Source organism: Rutilus rutilus (genome assembly GCF_951802725.1).
Source record: "Rutilus rutilus genome assembly, chromosome: 2".
Taxonomy (NCBI): domain Eukaryota; kingdom Metazoa; phylum Chordata; class Actinopteri; order Cypriniformes; family Leuciscidae; genus Rutilus; species Rutilus rutilus.
In genome coordinates, this window is record NC_140210.1 from 58,143,997 (window position 1) to 58,168,004 (window position 24,008).

At 38.7% G+C, this 24,008-nt stretch overlaps 1 protein-coding gene, 1 long non-coding RNA gene and 1 pseudogene across 3 annotated transcripts in view; all 3 read left to right on the forward strand.

Annotated features, from left to right (window-relative positions):
* The window catches only part of LOC311286455 (dynamin-2-like), a 107,111-nt gene extending 99,500 nt beyond the window's left edge, over positions 1–7,611 (forward strand). Inside the window, exons 18-21 of the mRNA XM_084402687.1 lie at positions 1,312–1,476; positions 2,047–2,273; positions 2,607–2,858; positions 6,685–7,611. Of these exons, the coding sequence (XP_084258813.1) occupies positions 1,312–1,476; positions 2,047–2,273; positions 2,607–2,858; positions 6,685–6,751 (711 nt within the window). The 3' untranslated portion in view covers positions 6,752–7,611. The remainder of the gene's footprint in view (positions 1–1,311; positions 1,477–2,046; positions 2,274–2,606; positions 2,859–6,684) is intronic.
* Positions 7,612–10,829: 3,218 nt separating this feature from the next.
* On the forward strand, positions 10,830–12,116 carry LOC311286467. The gene is made up of 3 exons (XR_014626567.1): positions 10,830–10,945; positions 11,016–11,088; positions 12,054–12,116. It is a non-coding gene; the product is annotated as an uncharacterized lncRNA (long non-coding RNA).
* A 798-nt stretch (positions 12,117–12,914) lies between these two features.
* On the forward strand, positions 12,915–15,255 carry LOC311279866 (zona pellucida sperm-binding protein 4-like; annotated as a pseudogene). The gene is made up of 8 exons (XR_014630266.1): positions 12,915–12,929; positions 13,708–13,867; positions 13,947–14,123; positions 14,195–14,292; positions 14,364–14,521; positions 14,608–14,950; positions 15,019–15,091; positions 15,179–15,255. The product of XR_014630266.1 is annotated as a zona pellucida sperm-binding protein 4-like (transcript).
* Positions 15,256–24,008: the final 8,753 nt, after the last annotated feature.

The following is a 24,008-nucleotide window of genomic DNA, read 5'->3' on the forward strand; positions in this document are numbered from 1 at the left end:
AAATAAAAATTTTACCCATCAAAATAATCATATTCAAAAAATGTATGCATTTACCCTCAAAGACACATAACAAAATATTCTGAGCTGTGATTTGCAAAACAATATCCATAGACCTTAACCATAACTGTATACTGACCCAAAACCTAGCCACATGTGGGCAAAAATAAAACAAATGCATCAGGTCCTCCTCCTCATCCCCACAGAACCTGCAACAGGGATCCTTTTCTATCTGCCATTTGAACAGAGATTTTTTTGTTGCAATAATATTATAAAAGATTTTAAGTTGAAATATTCTGGAATATGAATCGATTGTAGTTCTATAAATTGTTCTAAAATAATCTTTCCACAAAATTGGATCATTAAATTCATTTTCCCAAAACAGGCAGGTTCTGTGTGGAAAAAGTGCAGTGCCCGTGATATTTAAATTCCAAATATATATTATTTTATTTATCTTTACACCAGACAACCATTTAAGGCATCTTATTGGTGGGAGACAAACCATTAATTTATTCTTCTTTTCATTTTGCAGTTTCACTTTCCAAGTTTTAGGAATTGCAGAAATCAGCTGGTTGAATTGTAACTGATTGAGAGAAATGCTAAAAACATTTCTCAAGTTTTCATAAGAAATAAAATCTCCAGATAAATCTAAAAGATCATTGACAAAAATTAACCCATTTTTGACACATTCCTCCCACAAAAATGGCTTGTCTCCAACCGTAATATTTGAATTCATCCATAACAACTGTGTCTGAATATCTTGAATTGTATCTGGAGGGTGGTACTGGAAATTCAACCAAGCTTTCAGTGCATCCTTGAAGAAAGGTGATAACTCTTTTAAACTATTTTGAAATATTTTATCAATGTGTCTTGTCTCGCCCAAGTCTCACCGAGTCTCGTCTCACCTGAGTCTCACCCTGACTCTCGTCTCACGTGTGTCGTCTCACCTGTGTCTTACCTGAGTCTCTCCTCACCTGAGTCTCAACCTGAGTCTCGTCTCACTTGTTTCTCGTCTCACCTGAGTCTTACGTGAGTCTCTCCTCAACTGAGTCTCAACCTGAGTCTCGTCTCACTTGTTTCTCGTCTCACCTGAGTCTTACGTGAGTCTCTCCTCAACTGAGTCTCACCCTGAGTCTCGTCTCACCTGAGTCTCATTTCACCTAAATCTTACCTTAGTCTCTCCTCACCTGAGTCTCGTCTCACCTGTGTCACATCTCACCTGTGTCTCACCTGAGTCTCAAACGCACATCAGTCTCAGTGCTTCTCTCCTGAATCTCTCCAGTCTCTCAGTGCTGACTCTCGTCTGTTTCCCAGGTGGAGAACGGGGACGGTGTGGCGGCCGACTCTCCCTCCATGGACCCTCAGCTGGAGCGGCAGGTGCAGACCATCCGAAACATGGTGGACTCCTACATCGGCATCGTCAACAAGAGCATCCGAGACCTGATGCCCAAGGCCATCATGCACCTGATGATCAACAGCGTAAGTGCAGGCGGGGCTTACGCCATCATTTTACTGTTACATTCCGGCTCAAGGAAGTAACGAAATAAAGGGATCAGAGTCCAAAAATAAATTAAACAAAATATTTATTTACATTTAGGGGTTATATGATAAAGAAAATAAATGTTCAACAGAAAAGAAGCAAACAATAAAGAGAAAAACAATAGGAAGGTCGAGCTCCTGAGCACGGCTTATTCACTTTAATCAGCTGTCAATCACAGAAGTTACTTTCTCTTTTTGATTTTCTGTGGTTTTATTATTATTATTTTTTTAGTAATTTTTTTTTATTTAATTAAAAAAAAAAAAAAAAAATGTATTATCTTGTTGATTCTTGAGTTTTTTCCCCACTGCAGTTAAGTTTTTTTTAAATTCTATTGTAGTTTTGTGGTCTCTACCTGGAAGCCTCTAGTGCTTGTCTCGTCTCACCTGTGAGACGAGACCTGTTAGTCAAGTCCCCAGCTGTGTTTAGTTTGTTCAGAGCATCCAGGTGTTTGTTGAAGCCGGACTGAGTCAGGGTGTGTGTGTGTGTGTGTGTGTGTGTGTGTGTGTCAGGCGAAGGAGTTCATCCACTCGGAGCTGCTGACGTCCCTGTACTCGTCCGGCGATCAGAACAGTCTGATGGAGGAGTCGGCGGATCAGGAGCAGCGGCGAGACGAGATGCTGCACATGTATCATGCGCTCAAGGAGGCGCTGCTCATCATCGGGGACATCAGCACCAGCACCGTATCCACACCGGTCCCGCCTCCGGTGGACGACACCTGGATACACACCGACCCCAGGTACTAACATTCACAAATAGTTAATTCGATAACTGTAATACATTAAACTTCACTATATATTCACATTGAAAACAGCTGATTTGAATTGTCATATTTGTCATGTTTTTTGAGCAGAAGAGACTTCTTTTAAAAACATAAAAAATCTTACCGATCCAAAACTTTTGACTGGTAGTGTACAAGCATCAGTAATTCATGTGTCAAATCAGGGATATTCCCAAACGTACAATTTTAAGAAACCTTGACTTAACTATCTCATTAATTACCAATATGTCAGATCTAATAAATCACATGACTGTTGTAGTACTAACGGAAGTGTGTCTCCGTCTCCATCAGTCCCCCATCTCAGCGAAATGGCATGGCTCCGCCCCCAGGCCGCCACCCTGCGATGCGCGGCTCAACCCCCGGCCCACCGGCCGCGCCACCCCTGAACCCCTCGCCTGCGTTCGGGGCTCCTCCGGTGCCGTACAGGACTCCAGCCGGCGCTAATGCGTTCGGGAGTGGCGTTCTGGACCCGCTGGCTCCGCCCCCTACGGTGCCGTCCCGCCCCGCCATCGTGCCGTCCGCTCTGCCACCAGGCATTCCCAGGTACGACCCTCCGCAAACACCACACAGATTTATACAGAACTTCCAATTGCCTCTATGATGAAGGCTTATGAATATTAGTTAGATCACGTCAAGTCCCATAACCTATTAAATATTCATGAGCCATCGGGGCTCCTCCGGTGCCGTACAGGACTCCAGCCGGCGCTAATGCGTTCGGGAGTGGCGTTCTGGACCCGCTGGCTCCGCCCCCTCAGGTGCCGTCCCGCCCCGTCCGCGTGCCGCCCGCTCTGCCACCAGGCATTCCCAGGTACGACCCTCCGCAAACACCACACAGATTTATACAGAACTTCCAATTGCCTCTATTATGAAGGCTTATGAATATTAGTTAGATCACGTCAAGTCCCATAACCTATTAAATATTCATGAGCCACAGATTATTCGTAGTAAGACTCTCTAATTGGCTAGCTGACTAGCAGAAGACAGCGTCACATTTGAGTTTTGTCAAACTGAACACAGAAAATCACACCGGCGAAACTTCAGCTTCATGTGGAGAAACTTTATTTTTCATTTCAGTTATTCATGTTTATGCAAATGTCTTAGAATGAAGAGTGTTGAAGCTGGTGTCAAATATTATGAGATTTTACTGATATTAGAAATGGTTGGTCAGCACCAATTATCTTCTAGTTATTTGCTTTTCATTAACATATCAAGCATATAATAATAATAATAATAATAACAAAATAATTAAAATGTTACACTTCACTTTAAAAAAAAAAACAATATTACTTAACTTTTCATCATGGAAATTTGTTGCCACACATTTTTAAAAGATTAATTTAGATTGATAATTAAAATTGATAATTAATTGTTTGTGTTTTATGCCTTCATTTCTAATAATTTATTTGTATTAAATCATAAATCCAGAGAAATAAAAAAGGCAACACTCATGAAAAAATAAAACATTTCATAAGGAATTCATTATTGGATTTTTTTATTAAAATGTTTAAGTTGAATAAATTAAATAATTTACACATGCTTATTTATTATTAAAACTTAATTAAAACCATTATAATGGAATCCAGCAAACTAAAATGAAAAACTGAAAAATGATGAAAAAATGAAACGGATTTCATAGAGCCCTAAAAATTAAAATTTTCTTAAACTTTAAATAAACTGCACTGTAAAAAATAAAATCGTAAAAAACGGTCATTGACTGTCAGCTACGGCTACCAAACAAAAACCGTAAAAATAAAGTAAAATATCCTAATTTAAATGAAGTGCAAAAAACTTTTACAGAAATTTTCCTTCAATGTTTTACAGAAAAACAGTGTTATTTTACAGCTATTTCCTGAATTATTACGATCAAACACCTTCATTGTAAACAAATCCCATAAAAAAACAGTCAAATGACTGTCAGCAATGGCTGCCATACAAAAAACGTAAAATTAATATAAAATATCCTAATTTTAAATAATTGCAAAACACTTTTAACAGAAACACACAATTTAAACACAGTTATTTCACATTTATTTTCTGATTTTTTACTGAAAAACGTGCAGTTAACTACATGCATGATTTGCTGTGACTATACGTCACTACATCAGCAACTACACAGTTACTGTCAGTTAAATAAAGCAACATGCAGCATTTCATCTGTGTTTCTCTGCTCATCCTGGACTGAAGCTCAGGCTCTACTCTTCAACACAATGGTGACACACAAAACACACCATACAGAAACACTTTAAACCCCAACAGAACATTAAACACTACCAGATCTCTCAGGATCTCAGCATCTTCACTTATTACAATCCAGACTTTATTTCTTTACATTCTTATTGAGAATTAACAGAGGTTTAGAAGTTTTATTGAAAATAATAAAGTTTAGTGTCACCATGATGGAGATCAGTGTTTGCTTTAGTTGGGCTCTTGACCTTTTAGTGTTTAACTTTAATGTTTCTCTGGCTGTTTTAATTGTGTGTCGCTGATGCATAATTGTTATGGTAGGAATCCAAGAGAAACTCAGATAAGATGATGTTGGTCTCTTTTTAGTGATAGTAGACATCATGTGGTAGTTGCCTGCTTCATTGGTGCCATCTGAAGTGTAATTTCTGATTAAATCATCAGATATTAGTTGTTAATTTTGCATGACAATACTGCTATATAAGATCCAGCAGTGCTGTGATACTCAGATTTTATGATGTCATTATACAGAAAATGTTTTGACAGGATCATATAGACTCACTCAGACATCAAGAATCAGCGTATGAATCTCAACAATGGTGACAATGAAAAAAAAAAATCTGAATTACTATAAAGTCACAAAAAGGCTTTGATGGTTGTCACCATTGTTGAGATTCATATGTTGATTCTTGATGTCTGTATTCTACTAAAAAAATGAACCAGCTCAACTTTTTCTGTATAATTTTTCAGTTATAATACTGATGCCACAAAATTTCAAGGGTCACGTGAAAAATTATGACATTATGGACTTTGTATAAAACTAAATTCCATCTACATATTAAGTAATCTAGGCTATTATATTCTGAGGTTTAACTGTTATATCAGTGAATCAGATCATCATATGAAGACTTAAACGTCACTAATGAATGACCAAGATCACCTGATATTTTCTTCTGCATTTATTGCTATAACAAATGTGTATCAAATACACAGTTAAAGTAACCAGAGAAAAACAATGTTATAAACTCAAGGGTCATGAGCCCAACTAAAGCAGACACTGATCTCAATCATGGTGACATCAAATTTATTTTAAAGTTTTTTACACTTTATTTAAATTAGCATATTTTACTTTAATTTTAAGGTTTTTGTTTGGCAGCCGCAGCTGCCAGTCATTTGACCCTTTTTTTACGATTTTTTTTTACAATGAAGGTTTTTGATCGTGATTATTCAGGAAATACCGGTAAAATAACAGTGTTTTTCAGTTTATTTAATTTAGGATGTTTTACAGTTTTTTGGGGAGGTGACAGTCATTTGACCATTTTATCATTTAACTGTTTTGTTACTGTTAAATTACAGATTATATTTGTAATTTTACATACATTTTTATGTAATTTAAGAAAACAGAAAAAATACTGTATTAAAAATACAATCAATTTTCTGTATAAAAAATGTGAATTACTAGAATTTGTCATTAATGTCACAATACCTAAAATAACAGCAGAATTTTTATTTTACAGATATTATTTGTAATTTTACAGTGTTTTGACTACAATTTAAAAGTAAAGAAAATGATCATCAAAAAATCAGTTATTTTCTGTAAAATGTGGATTTTTTTTTACAGTGTGTTGTTGAATATTGAAATATATATACATTTCCATTCATTAATTATTGAAATTCAATTAAACCATTAAAATGGAAGCTAGACAAATTAAAACGTGAAAAAAGCTCACTTTTTTTTAAGCTTATAAATTTCAGTTCTTTAGGCATGTTTCTTGCTTACTTAATTGAATTGAACTATTAACAATAGTCTTATTAACAAAAAAAAATGGAATCCAGGAAAAAAAATGGAAATGGAAAAAACTTAATTTTCATAGGGAAGTAAAAATTTAATTATATTAAAAAGTTAGTTTTAATAAATTGTATTTAAAAATGTAATTCAGTTAATTAGACATGCTTACTGATTTAATAAATTTAATATTTAACAATGTAAACTGAATCTTGAACAAAAAAAAAAAAAAAACAAAAAAAAAAAAAAAACGGAATCCAGAAAAAAGTCAAACTAATTTCATAGTGCAGTAATACCAAGATGTGTTTGCTCTCTCTGTGTGTGTGTGTGTGTGTGTGTGTGTGTGTGTGTGTGTGTGTGTGTGTGTGTGTGTGTGTGTGTGTGTGTGTGTGTGTGTCGCAGGATAGCTCCAGCGGCTCCAAACCGCACCACGATCATCAGACCTTCAGAACCGTCTCTGCTGGACTGACACTTTCAACTCAAACACTGGCAAAGCAACCAACCACACACTAACACACACTGACACACACTCACACTAATACACCTACACTAATGCAAATAAGGGCGTCAATTCAAAGTTTGATTGACACGTGATTTTTGATACACTTTAAATGGTAGTTCTAGTAATAATAAGACGTATTATGATTTGTTTAGATAAGCCTTTCCATTGTTTTCAGGAATTTCAGGGAACTTGTTGGGAGAACGAGCAACACTTTAAATGGATGACATCATTCAGCACGTACGGTCCGTTCACACGCGCGTCTTAAACCGAGAGTGGCATTTACAGACGACTGAACCTCTTTAACACTCCTCCTCTGTGTGTGTGTGTGTGTGTGCAGCTTCCTAATGATGACACTGTGGTGGGGATCACATGATCTCCTCTAGCGGTCAGCACGTGTAAAGCCAGATCATGTTGATGAGGGTTCAGATAACGCTCTAAACATCTCGGAAACAGAGTAAACGCTCGTCGTTGATACGAGGAATGATGCGTGTCCGTTAATACGCTTAACTCTGAACCTGGCGAGTGTTTCGCCTTAACCTTTTCATTAGACAGCTCCAGGGACGTCGTTAGGCCTATTTTAGGGCTACCCCAAAATGGGGTACCCCAAAATGTTCCTAAGCCCCCCTAAATGATAATAAGAACAACAATAACAATTCGATTTATCAATAACCGTATCCTCTTTCATATTTAGGCGCAACAAATGATATATATCCATCTACAAAAAATTGCCGAAAAGTCGGAAGTTGGACAGTACAAAGAGTCGTGCTGCTATTGGCCAATTGACACTTTTCACACGCTCTCACGCCACACATACATTTACTCACGCACAGAAAAATCGCGAAGCAAAGAGGACACGGAGTGACGGAGACCAACAGACTTAGACAGAGCAGGTTACTTTATGATATAAAAGAATCTCAACTCTCAGATTCTGTCAATTTTATTACGAAATTCAAACAATAAATACCGTTTTGGCGCTTGTAGATGTGACGCGACAGATCCCTAGCGCACGTGAACCGATCATCTCTACTAACAGTAAAAAAACACGAACACTGTTGAAAGATACAGTAGTAGACTACAACTTACCGAAATGTATATTCCTCATACATAATATCGATCAATCAGTGTTTTTTTTTATCAGCGTGAAGAGGTCAATAACACAGCTGGAGAACAATTATGTCACACTTACCTCAGGAAAGCCATTTAATGAACACAATATAGGCTAGCACGTAGTTGGCAAGAAAAAAAGGGCTATAGAGAGTATTTTGCTAAATATGTGTTCTATATTACATATTTATTATATTTTTTACTTATATCATTAAATAAAGTTGTTGTTATTATTTAATTTGAGTTATTTTTAACCTTAAATACTACCAGCTGATATGGCTCTCTGTATGTTTACAGCATTAGGTGAGTTATTCTTTTCTTGAGAAAAATTAACGCCTATCTTGAGTACCTAATATTTATCCAAATGAGTCAATATTAAATCAAATTACAATAATTGAATTGAATTGAAATAATAAAAAAAGCGTAGCTTACCAGAAATTGTACCATGCACCATAATTTACACTTATGCTATACTAAAGCCTGAAATTGGCACTTTTTGTGACAGCAACCCTATCATTTTTGATCAAAGATGTGGCTTAACTTCAGAATTTGAACTAAAATCAGTATTCTTATGATTGCTCTGAACATTTCTGACTAAGTTCAACAAACATTAAATTAGGGTTAGGTAGTGTGACGGTGTGACGGGGTTGAGACTAGGGTAACAGGGTTGAAGATGGTAACGGGGTTGAAGAGACAAATACAGCTAAACATATACATAGTTGTTTTTTACTCAAATTCACTAAGATTTTCTATAAACGCAAGTTACAAATACCCTGGGGGCTAAGCCCCCCCTGTCTTCCAATCCTAGTGATGTCCCTGGACGGCTCTAATTATGAACACTTGTTTTCCGAGAGTAAATCTTACTCAGCTTCACTTCTCAAGTACATCAGTTTTATGGATGTTTAGATATTTCTACTTGAACATGAACGCTTTTATATATCATGTTTGACTAACAGAAGGTTGAAACGATGACCTTTTCCTTTTATTGGTTCTTCATTTTCTCTTTTCCATGACCTTTCGCAAGGACTGCGAACAAAAGTATCATAAATGCAATGATTATATATCAATAAAAGGGCAATTTGTGAAGCGACTGCTTTGATTTCTTTTCCCTCAAATATTCACAGTCTGAGACCCAAAGATGTTTTGTCTGTAATGGATGTGATTGTCTTAAAAATTACTGACATGAAACTTGCTTTTATTTCCTAAATGTGACGCATTTCCAAATAAACGCAGATATGTAATTTGACACTCGAGTCTTAATTTCTTTACATGAATGAATAAAAAATTTCTAATTTGGTCATTTTTAAATAAACTTAACCCGGCCTCTGGTGCTCTTCGGGCATTTTTGACCGAAAATGTTTACGTTTTGTTTATTTCTAATTTTTTTCTTCATTGGAATGGTACAAAACTTGGTAAAGGTTTTGGCACTTGCTGTGTGTGAACACGCGAACAGGTTAAATGGTCCTGAATTAAATATTCACACTTGTGCTCCTCAAGGTCAAAAATGAGCGCATTGGAAATGAATGAGACGAATGTCCTCTAGTGGAAGCGTTTGGTACTGCAGCCGAACAACATCTCACTGAAAGCTCATTTATTTGAGATATCAACATCAAATTTTTAAACTTGTTTAGAATTATGATTTTCTTGCTGTTTTAGAGTAAAACGTGATTTTTTTCATATACATATAAAAATGAGTTTTTTTGTTATTTTTTCATAACAATACAAATAATTTTCTGTTACTAAATTATTTTTTTTAGCTTCAGCAATGATTTGCCAAGTGTCGTCTTTGAAAAGAGACCAATCTTAAGTCTGTCGCTTTAAAACATTCCAGATTTACCACAGTTTAAAAGGATAGTTCACCCAAAAATGAACACAAAAAATTAATTATAATTATAATTAGAAAGAATAATTATAAAGTATTATAAAGAAAGAATTATATTGTATTAAATCTTCCTAGGATAAGATTTTATATTGATGGGCAATAAAATTGTTTACATTTTTCAAGTACATGTCTGCTTGATGTCTGCTATATCTAATAAAAAAATTTGTTTTGTAAATGTGAGTTTTTTTGTAAATAAACGCAGAAGTTCATAACAGACATACGCTACGGTATCTTATCTCCTTGGTGCTTCAGCTTTGTTTTCTGCAAATTTTTTTGGTGTTTAACACTTGTGTGTGTGTGTGTGTGTTTGTGTGTGTGTACTGTGTACCCCCAAAAGTAGCAGTGGCCACCACCTGGCCACCCCATGTATAAAACTAGTTCCCCCACTGGTGTGACTCTCACAGGGTGTGTGTGAAGTGTCTAGTGCAGTAGTGTGGAGGTGTTTGTAGTTAGTGCACGCTGCTTGCAACTTTCTGCTTTTTAACTACCGCCGCTGACTAGCCCCCTAAGAGGGGGTGAAAAGAGGAGCCGAGTGCGTAAGTCTCCTCCGCCAGTAAACAGCCTCTCCACCACCAGGACTCTTGCAGTGCCTCCTCACGGCCACACATGGTAACTGGGTACCTCGCAGTCTCAGGCTAAACTGCAGGGGATCTCGGAGCAGCAGTGGGCCCCAGAGATGTGGTGTGGACACGCCCTGACGCCTGTCACCCACTCCCCCAGCTATGGGTAAACAGCCACACTGCCTTGTGGGTTAGCCTCTTGAGGCAAGGCTAAGGGAGCACACCCCAACATGAAAGCAATGCGCTGGTGGTGTGCAATAGGCGGACCTAAACAGAGCTAGGTCCCGCCAGCCTCCTGCAGCCAGCATGAGGAGCTGGTCGTCCTGGGCCCAGCCATGCCACCAGACCTACCTCATCATGGTGAAGTTAGTGCTGGGGAGAGCGCACCCCCTCTAGCACTTGAAAAAAATAAAAAAACCTGGATCTACTTATAGTTGAAGTCTGGCTGCGATGGGGTGTCTGATGACAGGGGCAGGTTTGAATAGACTGGGAGTGACCACATTGGTTCCAGTGGCTGGATCATCTGGTCTTCAGTTCCCAACCCACTACAAGCGCTTTGTTGTGAAGATGTTCACATTTGTAGATCCAGCATCACTGGCTCCTCTGCAGGAAACGGTACAGTACCCAGTGTGTCAGTTTTCAACTGTCTATTGGTTCCTAATGCCAGCTTTGGTTCTTGTCTCAGGTCTTCATCCATTGCAGTACGGAGGTGTGCCATCCCTCTTCTGGCTCTTGTCAGCAAAGTTGCTCCAGGCAAAGTCAGTGCTTCCTGTTATTGAAATTGTTTGATTTTGCTTATGTAACCAGTGGTTAAATGAAACAACACAGGATACAAAAATTACTTTTGGGGCTTTATTCTGGCTGCTGCCTCTATGAAGGACAGCGGTCGAAAGGAGCAAATATTTATAAACAAAAATAATAAAATTTAAATGATAAAGTCTTTGATTTCTTGGTGTACTAATTTGGTATGAAAGACAATTGGTTAACAAATTTAAGTCAAATCAAATTAAATACAATGCAAAGAATGAAATGCATTCGGCTAACAAAGTACTTGTATAACAGTTAGCACAATTTCGGAAATGAAATACAGTAGAGGCTAATAGTCAAATGAAAACCAGTACATTAGTCTACCATTAAACTTCAGTTATCTGCATTCACTTTACAAATAAAGAAATAATAAACAGTTCAAACAGCATTCAATTAGTTTCAATAGCTCTTAACCAGACATGAAATGCTTTTAAGATCCCCTGTTCTTAACATGACATTACATTACATTTAACATTTATTACAACACATACCCAGTCTTTGCACGTGTCTCACGCGTGATCAACCCAGATCCAGCGCACACAAACTATCAGGCGTCCTTGAAAGACGATCTATAAAACATTTATCATTGAACACATATGTAATATGTAAATATAACATTCAAACATTCTGTTAACTGGTCTAAGAATGGATATTTACCTCATCAAACCTTAACTAGGTGTGTATTTGATCAAAACCGGGAGCTCTAGCGTGCAATCTCTGCTCTCTCTTCACTCAAAACTAGCGCAATGGACATTGCATGAGGCAATGCCGTAAAGTGAGCGTCGCAACACAAACTCTTAAAGGGACCATGACCAATTTGTGTCAAATGCCATTCTGTTATGATTATTCCACTTGGCTACACTTGTTTTAAAAGTTGTGGAAGTGTTCATTTTTGTTTGTTTTCTTGCACTTTTAGGAAGGGATGTTCGTTTAAACACTACCACTTCTGGGCAAACTGTGGTTTCTAGTGGAGAAGTGAGACTGATTCCTGATTCTCCTGGTTGCATTGGCCTCCATCAAGAGGGTAGGGGACCTGCAGGCATTTTCGGTTGACGAAGCGTGCCTGGAATTCGGGCCGGCTAACTCTCACGTGATCCTGAGACCCCGGCCTGGATACGTGCCCAAGGTTCCTACCACACCCTTTCGAGACCAGGTAGTGAACCTGCAAGCGCTGCCCTTGGAGGAGGCAGACCCAGCCTTGGCACTGCTCTGTCCAGTACGCGCCCTTCGTGCTTACGTAGACAGAACGCAGTGTTTCAGGACCTCAGACCAGCTCTTTGTCTGTTATGGTGGGAAGCTGAAGGGAAAGGCTCTCTCAAAGCAAAGGTTATCTCACTGGATAGTGGATACCATTGCTTTGGCATACCAGCAGCAAGGTCGTCAATGCCCCCTTGGTGTGAAAGCCCACTCCACTCGTAGTGTGGCTTCCTCTTGGGCTCTAGCGCATGGTGCCTCGCTAACAGACATTTGTAGAGCTGCAGGCTGGGCGACACCCAACACATTCGCGAGATTCTATAATCTCCGAGTAGAGCCAGTTTCTACTCATGTACTCGCTTCAACCAGCGGTACTAGATTCTGCTCAGGTGTCTTCGCTTGCTCGCCATTCCTCTCCACGGACGGGATACGTGCGATTTTCTTCTCAGGTGAGTCTGATAAGCTCTGAGTTCCTCCAGCACCGGTGACGTCAGCGCCTGAGTTATGCCAATCTGCCATAACGCAGCTTTTGCGCTTGACTAGGTGCCTCCATGTGCATGGTCCCCCTCTGGGCGACCCCCACATGTGTATTTCCACTGTAAGTCTCTTTTGAACGTGTGTCTTTCCCTTGGCAAGCCACCTTGCCACCCCTGGGGTTTAAATATTCCACCTGCGGCTGGACACCTCAGTGATACTCCATATGCATCCCTCTGGGTCATATGTGTCTCTCAAGTCCCCCCCCCCTTAATGGTTGGGCGTAATTGCATATTTCTCCTGAGATATGCTTCCCAGTGTACCTTGGTATTCCTGTGTTAGGTAGGACTCCTTCGTTCGTGCTAGTCTCACAACAGGGAGCTCAGACTTACGCAGGGCACTGGATGACAGCCGAGGTGGCGTGATTAGACTGCAACCCCAATCGTCGTCATCCGACGTAACTCGGAGTGACCACGAAAGGGAACGTCTCGGTTACGTATGTAACCCTCGTTCCCTGAGTAGGGAACGGAGACGTTACGTCTTCCTGCCACTTCCGCTGTATCGCTGAAAAACGCCTGGGTCCAGTCTCGACTCCTCAGCGAAGACATATCTGCATGTTGCCAGCGTACTTCCTTATATACCCCCTGCGGTGGGCGGAGATACGCTATGCAAATTCCGCAGACCCATGGCATTTCATTGCCATTGGCTCGTTTTATATACTCGAAGGTGATAGGCTTCTAAGCGAAACCCCAATCGTCGTCATCCGACGTAACGTCTCCGTTCCCTACTCAGGGAACGAGGGTTACATACGTAACCGAGACGTTTCCTCACTCAGTTCAACAAGCTAGTCAGCAGTTTCCTCAGTCAGTTCAACAGCAAGCAGTCAACAGTTTCCTCTGCAGTTTCAGCCTAAGCAGCCAGTGGCACAGGCAGAGCCCCTTGACAAATTCACTGTAGCTGATTATGAGCAGATCCAATGTGGACCACCTGGTATCAGTGGTGCTGAGTGTGAAGCTATCAACTGCTGCTTCAATGGACAACAGTGTTATTATGGGAAGGCAGGTAAGAGTGTTGAGTCAATGTAAAGGTGTTCATGTTAAACTGATCTTCAGCAATAACCTTCTCTTTTTCCTTGTTCCAGTGAGTGTCCAGTGTATAAGAGATGGTCAGTTTGTGGTAGTGGTGGCTAGAGACGTTACCCTGCCTGGATTCAGTCCGTCTCCTGGGTGGAAATGATCCAGCTTGCAGTCCTGTGGGATCCACACCTTTCTTTGCTATATACCAGTTCCCTGTCACTGCGTGCGGCACAAGCATGGTGGTGAGCAGCTGCTTGTGGTTTTGTTATGCATGGCTTGGAATGGACTGGATGCCAACAGTTACTATTTGCAGGAGGACAGCGGATATGTGGTGTATGAAAACAGAATGACCTCCTCGTATGAAGTGGGTATGGGACCACTTGGTTCCATCACAAGGGACAGCCATTTTGAGTAAGTGATGTATGCTTTATCATAAATGTTCATCTTTGACAAATACTACAAGCTCACTGTTTGTTGTCCAGTCTTCTCTTCTAGTGTAGGTACTCTGGTACTTCTGTGGAAGCTCTGGTTGTGGAGGTCAACACTGTTCCTCCACCTCCACCAGTAGCTGCTCCTGGACCCCTCCGGGTGGAGCTTAGACTGGCAAATGGTCAATGTGTCACCAAAGGCTGTGCAGAAGGTAGGCGTTTGTCCCATGTGTGCCTAAAGCCTTTCTAAAACTTCAGATTGCAGCAGTTTCAAGTTAAACACTGTATTCTTACTCAGGGGACGAGGCATACACGTCCTACTACAGTGATGCTGATTATCCAGTCACAAAAGTCCTGCGAGAACCTGTGTATGTTGAGGTGCGCATTTTGGAGAGGACCGACCCCAACATTGTCCTGATGCTGGGACATTGCTGGGCGACATCAACCCCTAGTCCTCTCACACTACTACACACTACTACTCTTTGCCTTTCAGATGCCCGTACCAGGATGATCGTTACCTGACCACATTGGTTCCAGTGACTGGATCATCTGGTCTTCAGTTCCCAACCCACTACAAGCGCTCTGTTGTGAAGATGTTCACATTTGTAGATCCAGCATCACTGGCTCCTCTGCATAAAACAGTACAGTACCCAGTGTCAGTTGTCAACTGCCAATTGGTTCCTAATGCCAGCTTTGGTTCTTGCCTCAGGTCTTCATCCATTGCAGTACGGAGGTGTGCCATCCCTCTTCTGGCTCTTGTCAGCAAAATTGCTCCAGGCAAAGTCAGTGCTTCCTGTTATTGAAATTCATTTTGCTTGTTTTAAAAGTTTTGGGAGTGTTCATCTTTGTTTGTTCTCTTGCACTTTTAGGAAGGGATGTTCGTTTAAACACTACCACTTCTGGGCAAACTGTGGTTTCTAGTGGAGAAGTGAGACTGATTCCATGAATATTTATTAAATTATGTTGAACCTTGACCTTTTGTCTGACCACATTTTGTGCAATGCTACCAACATGAAATTGTTCTGGATTTATTTATGTTGACGACAGCTGTTACTTCTAGACTGCTACAAATCTACCTTCCATCGAGGCCCATTGTCTTGGAACTGATTTATTTCCCAATGTGCTAGAGACATAATTTAAAGTCTTCCCTCAGTACATTGTTTTTGTAAACCCTTTCTTGCATGTGCTCCTGATTTGACAATGATCTGGTTGCTGCTATAGTGACTTTGCAATTTTAGTCTTACTTGCAGGGTTATATTGAAATAAGTTCTCAACTTATAATTGTTATACCAACTTTAGAACTAGTTTACTTTTGTAGAAAGCACAACTGTATACCAATGTTGGCTTTTTTTTTTTTACCGTAATTGTTTATATTTTGTAATAGTGTAAGGCCCGCTTTATTAGTCCAATTGCCGGTTCGCCAATACAAGGTTATCACATGTTACTGTCCTTTTCTCGAGGCAAAGTATTTTGTGATTAGATGCAATATATTAATCTTATATTTACTCGTTAATTCATCTGACTCCATAAATGAAAAGTTTTAATAATATCTGTGCCTCACTAAAAGTGAGCGAATGTTTGACTATTCCTTTTAACCATTTAATGAACAATGTCAAAATCAGTTAGAATAATCACGTTACAATTTAATATTTCAGAGGTCAATTCCACAATCAATTCAAATATCTAGTACATGGTTATACTTTGGTTACACCAAATAGTCTTACCCAGCTTGCACCTGAGCCAGAGAGAAAGGGAGAGAGAGAGAGAGAGAGAGAGGGAGAAAGACCACCTATTCCAGTCGTGTCCAGCCAAGAAGCCCCCGAGAGCCGGAGCACACCTTCCTTTATCCCCTTGACCAGGTGACATGGGGGAAGGGGGAGACCACCCTCAAAATGGCTTCTTATTCAACAAAAGGGGGGTGGCATTATCTGGACCAGTTTTCTCTAAACTTCTATAAACCTTACTTCCTTTTATTTTATCTATCTGGATATGAGATATCTGTACCACTCACTTTGAGACATTTCAAATGACACCAAAAACATAACAGTCAATGATAAACATTCACATTAAACCATGTTCTTGTGTGAGTTTTTCGTTGTTTCTGAGAGGAAGTGAACCTCACTTCCTGTATGGGGGAGGTTGAATGTTAATTAGCTAGCAGGGCCCTTTGTCTCAAGGCCTCAACCAGTATTTTCAGTCTTACAATAGCATTTAATAATTTTGAGGGGGGACAAATCAGTTTAAATTGCAACAGCGTTTAAGGCAGGGGTCTATGGAGTTTAGATAAAGCATAATATTAAAAAAATAATAATAATTTGGATAAAAATGAACAATTTGACTAATATTAAATTAGACTAACAGTTTTTAATTGTAAACCTGAAGTCAGTCATCAAGCACTGAACCTATTTCGGCTTTACTAGCGTCAGCGACCAATCCTCTGCCGAGTGTAACGCTTAGGGTGCCCTCTACTGGTGAAGCTGAGTTTAACAAGAATAACACTCTTTAACTCTTTCCCTCCCTTTTCCGTTTCTCTTGTCTCTCACTTTCAACCTTCTGTAGAAGTTAATCTGTTATGCTCACAACACTCTGAGGTAGGGTAGGATTTGGAACTTCGCCGAATCACTCAACAGTCCCTTTTCTATCGAGATGAAGAACTTGCACTGAATGAGGGCTCTGCTGTACTGTTCATCGGTGTCCTGCTTTCCACAACAGCTTCTCTTTTAGCTCAATTGCACAGAATACAAAGTTCAGGGCAGTCCTTTTGTCCAGGCCAACACTGTCCAGCACATCACATTTCAGGTGCCAGCAGACATACATGAGACTCCTCCCCGAGCTGCCATAAAGCTGCACTTACTCGATCAAGCAGAAGATGACTGGTGTCCATTTCAGTCACAATTACTAAAAGATCAAGTCTTTGGGAAGGAGGGGGGATTAAGATTTTAACATACACGTAGATAATTCAAATGATGCTTTAGGGGCTGCGTTTACAGATTTATTAAACTCCTTTGGGGTCAAGCAAAACGTAACTGGTCCCACTCATCGTCTTAATCATACGCTAGATTTAATTATATCACATGGAGCCGATCCAACCGATATAGATATTATACCGCAAAGTGATGAAGTCACTGACCATTACATGGTCACTTGCATACTACGTACCGCTGAAATTTGTCATGTTGCGCCGCGTTATCGACCAGGCAGAACAATCCTTCCAACAACTACAGATCATTTCTCAAATAGCTTACCTGATCTGTCTCAGCTGCTCAGTGAACCCAAACAAACAGATGAACTAGAGGAAATGACTAGCACTATGAGCACCATTTTCTCTAGTACATTAGACATCGTTGCACCAATTAGATTAAAAAAGGTTAGAGAGAAAACTAAAGCACCATGGTACAACAGTGTTACGCATGTTCTAAAGAGAGAAACTCGTAATTTAGAGCGTAAATGGAAACAAACTAATCTAGAGGTCTTTAGAATCGCATGGAAAGACAGTATGTCACGTTATAAAAAGGCCCTAAAAGCAGCCAGGGCTGAGCATCTCCGCAAACTAATAGAAAACAACCAAAACAATCCAAGGTTTTTATTTAACACCGTCGCTAGACTAACAAATAAACAGACGTTACCGGAGCAAAATATTCTGTCACAGTGTAGTAGTAATGATTTTATGAATTTCTTCACTGAGAAAATAGAAAGCATCAGAAACACAATTGTAAATGTACAATCTTTAATGGTGTCTTATGATTCAGCCTCAATTATCACCCCGCAAGAACAATTACAGCGCTTTGCAACTATAGGACAGGAAGAGTTAAATAAACTTATCATTGCATCTAAACCAACAACGTGTTTATTAGATCCAATACCAACTAAACTACTGAAACAAGTGTTACCTGTAGTGGAAGAGCCTCTTCTCAATATTATTAACTCGTCTTTATCCTTAGGTCATGTTCCAAGAATATTCAAGTTGGCAGTTATAAAACCTCTTATTAAGAAACCACAATTAGATCATAATAACCTAGCAAATTACAGACCCATTTCAAATCTTCCATTTATGTCTAAAATATTAGAAAAAGTTGTGTCCGCTCAACTGTGCTCTTTCTTGCAAGAAAATGATATCTATGAAAAGTTTCAGTCAGGATTCAGACCGCACCATAGCACAGAAACTGCGCTCGTTAAAATCACAAATGATTTACTTTTAGCTTCTGACCAAGGCTGTATCTCAATACTAGTTTTACTTGATCTTAGTGCTGCGTTCGATACTATAGATCACACAATACTCTTAGACCGACTACAAAACTACACTGGTGTTCAGGGACAGGCATTAAACTGGTTTAGATCGTACTTATCAGACCGTTACCATTTTGTCTGCGTAAATGGGGAAAAATCGAAGATAACGTCAGTAAACTACGGTGTACCGCAAGGATCTGTGTTAGGCCCTCTGCTATTCTCAATATATATGCTGCCACTTGGTAATATTATAAGAAAACATGGAATTAATTTCCACTGTTATGCTGATGACACTCAATTATATATTTCATCACGACCAGATGAAAACGCTAAATTATCTAAATTAACAGAGTGTGTTAAAGATATAAAATACTGGATGACATGTAATTTTCTGCTATTAAATTCAGATAAAACGGAGGTATTACTTATTAGTCCAAAAAACTGCCCACAAAACCTCTTACAATACAACTTTAATTTAGAAGGGTGTCCTGTTACTTTATCCTCTACAGTAAAAGACCTGGGTGTTATATTAGACCGCAACTTGTCTTTTGAAAATCATATTTCATATGTTACAAGAACAGCCTTTTTCCACCTTAGAAACATTGCTAAGCTACGTAACATGCTATCTGTTTCTGATGCAGAAAAGTTAGTTCATGCATTCATGACCTCGAGACTAGATTACTGTAATGCCTTATTAGCTGGTTGTCCTGCATCCTCAATAAACAAGCTACAGTTAGTCCAAAATGCCGCCGCTAGAGTTCTTACTAGATCAAGAAAATACGATCATATAACACCAATTCTGTCGTCTCTACATTGGTTACCTATAAAGTTCCGTATCAATTACAAAGTATTGCTACTGACCTATAAAGCCCTAAATGGTTTAGCTCCCGTGTATTTAACGGAACTTCTATCGCCCTACAATCCATCGCGCTCTTTAAGATCACTAAATTCGAGGCTTCTGGTCATTCCTAGGATATCTAAGTCCACTACAGGAGGGAGAGCTTTTTCACATTTAGCTCCTAAACTGTGGAATGGCCTTCCTGATATTGTTCGAGGCTCAGACTCGCTGTCCCAGTTTAAAACTAGATTAAAGACGCATCTCTTCAGCCAGGCATTCACATAATACTTACATTTTATACTACAGTTGAGACGACTCGACGCGGGCGATGTTTATGCCCTAAATCAATACATGATTAACTAACTGTATTTCTCTATGTACATTTCTGAAATGCACTTTCTGTAAAGCTGCTTTGAAACAATATGTATTGTGAAAAGCGCTATACAAATAAATTTGAATTGAATTGAATTGAATTAACCCTCTGGGGTCTAGGGTGTTTTTGGGGCCCTTGGGATGTTTTGACATGCCCTGACATTTGTGCTTTTTTCAGTTATTTATAAACATGATAATGGCAAAGGTGTAAATTCACTCTATATAGCACAAACAGGTCTACCATAATATGTAAGCATTGTGTATGTAGATGTTTGTATTTTTAAGAGAATAATGTTTATGCGTGGTTATTGAAAAAAATAAAAATGAAAGTTGCTGAAATAAGACCACAAAACTCATACTAAATATGTGTCAATAAGACTTTTGACTAATGGATGTTGTTGCTACGAGTTCTGGCTTCAAAATTATGTGAAAATAGTCTTGCTTTATCGTTCACATAAAACAATACATTGATTTAAATTGGGTAAGACAGGTTTTGCTTGGAAAGCCAATATGCGAGGGTGTGTGAACGAGGAGTGGTTTACACCTTAGAATACAATGTCCCACCCACTCTGTATAATGAGCCATTCATTCAGGTGTGACACTGACTGAGCCACAATGCAAGGACAAAAGATATATTTAGAAGAAGACTTATATTGACCATTTAAGATTTTGCTTACATCTATCTTGTAAACATCTTTTGCTATTTTATTAAAAAGGTTACAATTACAACAATAATTACAATTTCAACAATATTTCAAGTGTACTCTTTCTTTGTAAAAAAATGATTATAGGCCTACATTTTATTATGTATTCATTAGTTTGAAAATAGCCAACATTGGAACAGCTAACATCTTAGTTGATGACTTTATTTTTGACAAAAATAGTATTTTTATATATATATCAAATACATCAAATAAGCTTTTGTTTAGCAATTTCTGCTCATATGTTATATACATACATACATATGTACATGTATATATATATATACAGTATATATATATATATATATATATATATATATATATATATATATATATAACATATGAGCAGAAATTGCTAAACAAAAGCTTATTTTATGTGGCAGTATATTCTACAGTAAAAACTGTACCCAAATCTAGTCAACAAAATGTTGTCTTGTAACGTTGTTTTTATGAAATATTAGGGAATATACTGCAAATGCTAATTTGCAGTTTAATACGTTGCTTATACAAATAGCCTACATTTTATTTCAACATATTTCAGTCGATTTTTACTCATCTCAGTATAGCAATACAGTTTGCTAAAACATCATCATTCATTCACACAGAAATGCGAGTGTGCGAGCTGTGGTAAACAGCGCGCATCTCTGTCGTTCATTCATTCACACAGAAACGCGAATCACTTGAGAAGGGAAAAAAACTTAATACAGTATTCCTTAGCTCAGTCGGATCCTTGCTCCTCGAAATACCCGCACTTCTGAGGTACATTTTCCATTATTATTATTCCTCACAGCGCTGCGAGACGGTGTAAACAAGTAGGCTACAATGATCTGATTAAACTTGTGTTTTCTCGAGCTGATATGGGGTTGAAACTATCACAGTTTGCGTGGATTGCCTCAGCCATTTGCATTTGAATAGCGTGCGCTCTCCGTGGGCAGAGTCACATTACAAGTAATTAGATGAGATGAGAACGACTGACATCTCGCTCTTTTCTTACAGATAACATGAACTGAGAATATTTGTTTTTTATATAAATTACTTCATTTAAAAGAAGAGAATTCAAGATTCATGCCTGTGTGTCTGTATGCCTGATTGACTGAGTATTCGCTGAGTTATTGTTCATTTTCGGACGCGTTTCAGAATGGACTACACTGACAGAGAGAAGGCAGAACTCGCTTCGTGTTTATTTTTCTTTATTTGGCAAAAAGCACAACACTTTGTTTTTATTGTGAGTATGCACAAAAATAATACACATTTAACAGAATCGATTGATGTATGAAACTTGTTTGTAAAATCAAAGTCAAAAGAGTATTTCGGGTCTCAATCCAACTGATAAGGAAAAAAGCGAGCAGATCACGCCGGCGTGATTGCCGACCTCAGAGGGTTAATAATGCTGGTCACTTTGTCTCCTCCTCCTGGCTGGCTTGCCAAAATATGTAAAAAATGTAAGAATGAGGCAGTGCTTGTTCTTGGGGCAACACATTTTTATTTCTATGAGAAATATGAAAAACACAGGTTAGATCAGGAAAACTCTTCATAGCGTGGAAACCTGAATTCACATACACATTCATTCATCACGTACTGAACGTTATTTTTAACTATACTAGCGTCTTCGACCAATGCTCTGCCTAGTGTAATGCTTAGGGTGCTCTCTACTGGTGAAGCTGAATTTAAGAGTTACACTCTCTTTAAAAATATATCACAACAGTATTATCATTATTAAATGTCACAATAGATTCAACTCAGTCAGCAACATCATACTTAGCTCTTCCTGACCTATAGCTGTAAAGCACTGCAGTTGTTCTTGAGGGGCGATAGTTGAGGCTGAACCATTAAATGCTATCGAACATTTTACGTTTACAACTGTATTTTTTGATGCTGTCGATTTTTTCAGTGAAGAAATTTATAAAATCATTACTACTAAACTGTGATGTAATATTCAGTTCAGGTGATGTCTGTTTATTTGTTCATCTAGCCACTGTACTAAATAAAAACATTGGTGCAGCCCTGGCTGCTTTTTAGAGCCTTTTCATAGCGTTTATAGACCTCTAAATGAGTTAGTTTCCATTTGCGCTCAAGGTTATGAGTTTCTCTCTTAAGAGTATTACTGTTGTACCATGGTACTGCACCATGGTACAACAGTAATACTCTATTAAGAGTATTACTGTTGTACCATGGTGCAGTACTTCTCTCTCCTACCTTTTTTAATCTGAGGGGTGAAACAGTTTATAATGTAGAAGAGAATATAATGATCATTCATCTAGTTATTTCAACAAGTTCATTTGTGTGTTTGGGTACACTGAGCAGCGGAGACAGATCAGGTTATTTGTGAATCTATATTTAGTGATTGGGATAATTTTTCTACCTCGTCGTTAACGCAATATGGCAAATATCAGCAGTACGCAACAGTAAGGTTCTCTCAAAGTAAAGTTAATAGAATGTTCATTCAAAGTTATCTGGCCTTTAACAATGTTCTAAAAAGGTTAGCACAAAATCATTATTTATACATCGTTTATGGAACTTTTTTCTGAAATGTTCTAGTTGGACGTTCATTAATATTTTTTAAATGCCACTACTTGTTTCAGAATGTTGGGAGAACTTTCAAAAGCAACATTCACATAATAATAAATGGAATGATATATGATAAAATGGAATGTTTCCTTTACATTCACATAACCAAGAAAAATGATCAGAGAACATTCAGAAATAACGTGTACACAACTTAATGGAACTTTGAGTGTGACAGAGACATTTTACACTTAAAATAAACTGAAACTTTTTGTGGCTGTTTTGACCTTATATGAACAATAGTGTGAGTTATGGGAAATTTTGATTTTCATTGATTTACAGTATTGATTTTCATTTACTCTCAGTAAGACATTGAAATGACTCTTTGCTGGACTGTATGTGGTCTGCCAACATATGACTAATGTGTGTGTGTGCGTGTGTGTGTGTGTGTGTTTTTTTAAACACTGGGAAACAGGTGAGACGTCAGGAGGAGGCAGATTGAAAAGGGACCTCAGAGGCCGCCCAATTTAGAACTTGTGAGTTTGTAAGAACAAACTCAGCAGGATTAGATGACTAGCAGAGAAACCTTCCCTTGTTTAGATAAGGGCCTGTAAGCAGAAGACCTTGAAAGCAGTATAAAGGCTCCTCTGCCCTCCCTCTCGTCGTCGCACTTGTTCCACAGACTGTACTGGTGACTTCTGTGTGGCAACTGGGCCTTCTTGCAAGAATAAAATACTTTTTAATGATCATTTGAATTTCAGAGTGTCTCTTACGCAGTTGATGATTGTTTAATGAATTTTTGCCACTACAATTGGTGTCAGAAGTTAGGATTTCCTTGGATGTGCCCTTCGGACCCGAGAGCGGACGGTGAATTGGCCTCCTGGACTCAGAGTCACAGCCCTACCCCGAACAGTTTTGAGGGACGAGGGGCCGTTCTGCCGGGGTCCGGAGGAAGCAACCACTGGAATTAAAGTGAAAACGAACCCGTGGCAACAAAAATCTCTGGTAAGAGACAGTTAAATTTATTTTCTTTTGGGGATTTTAAGAAAATGTATG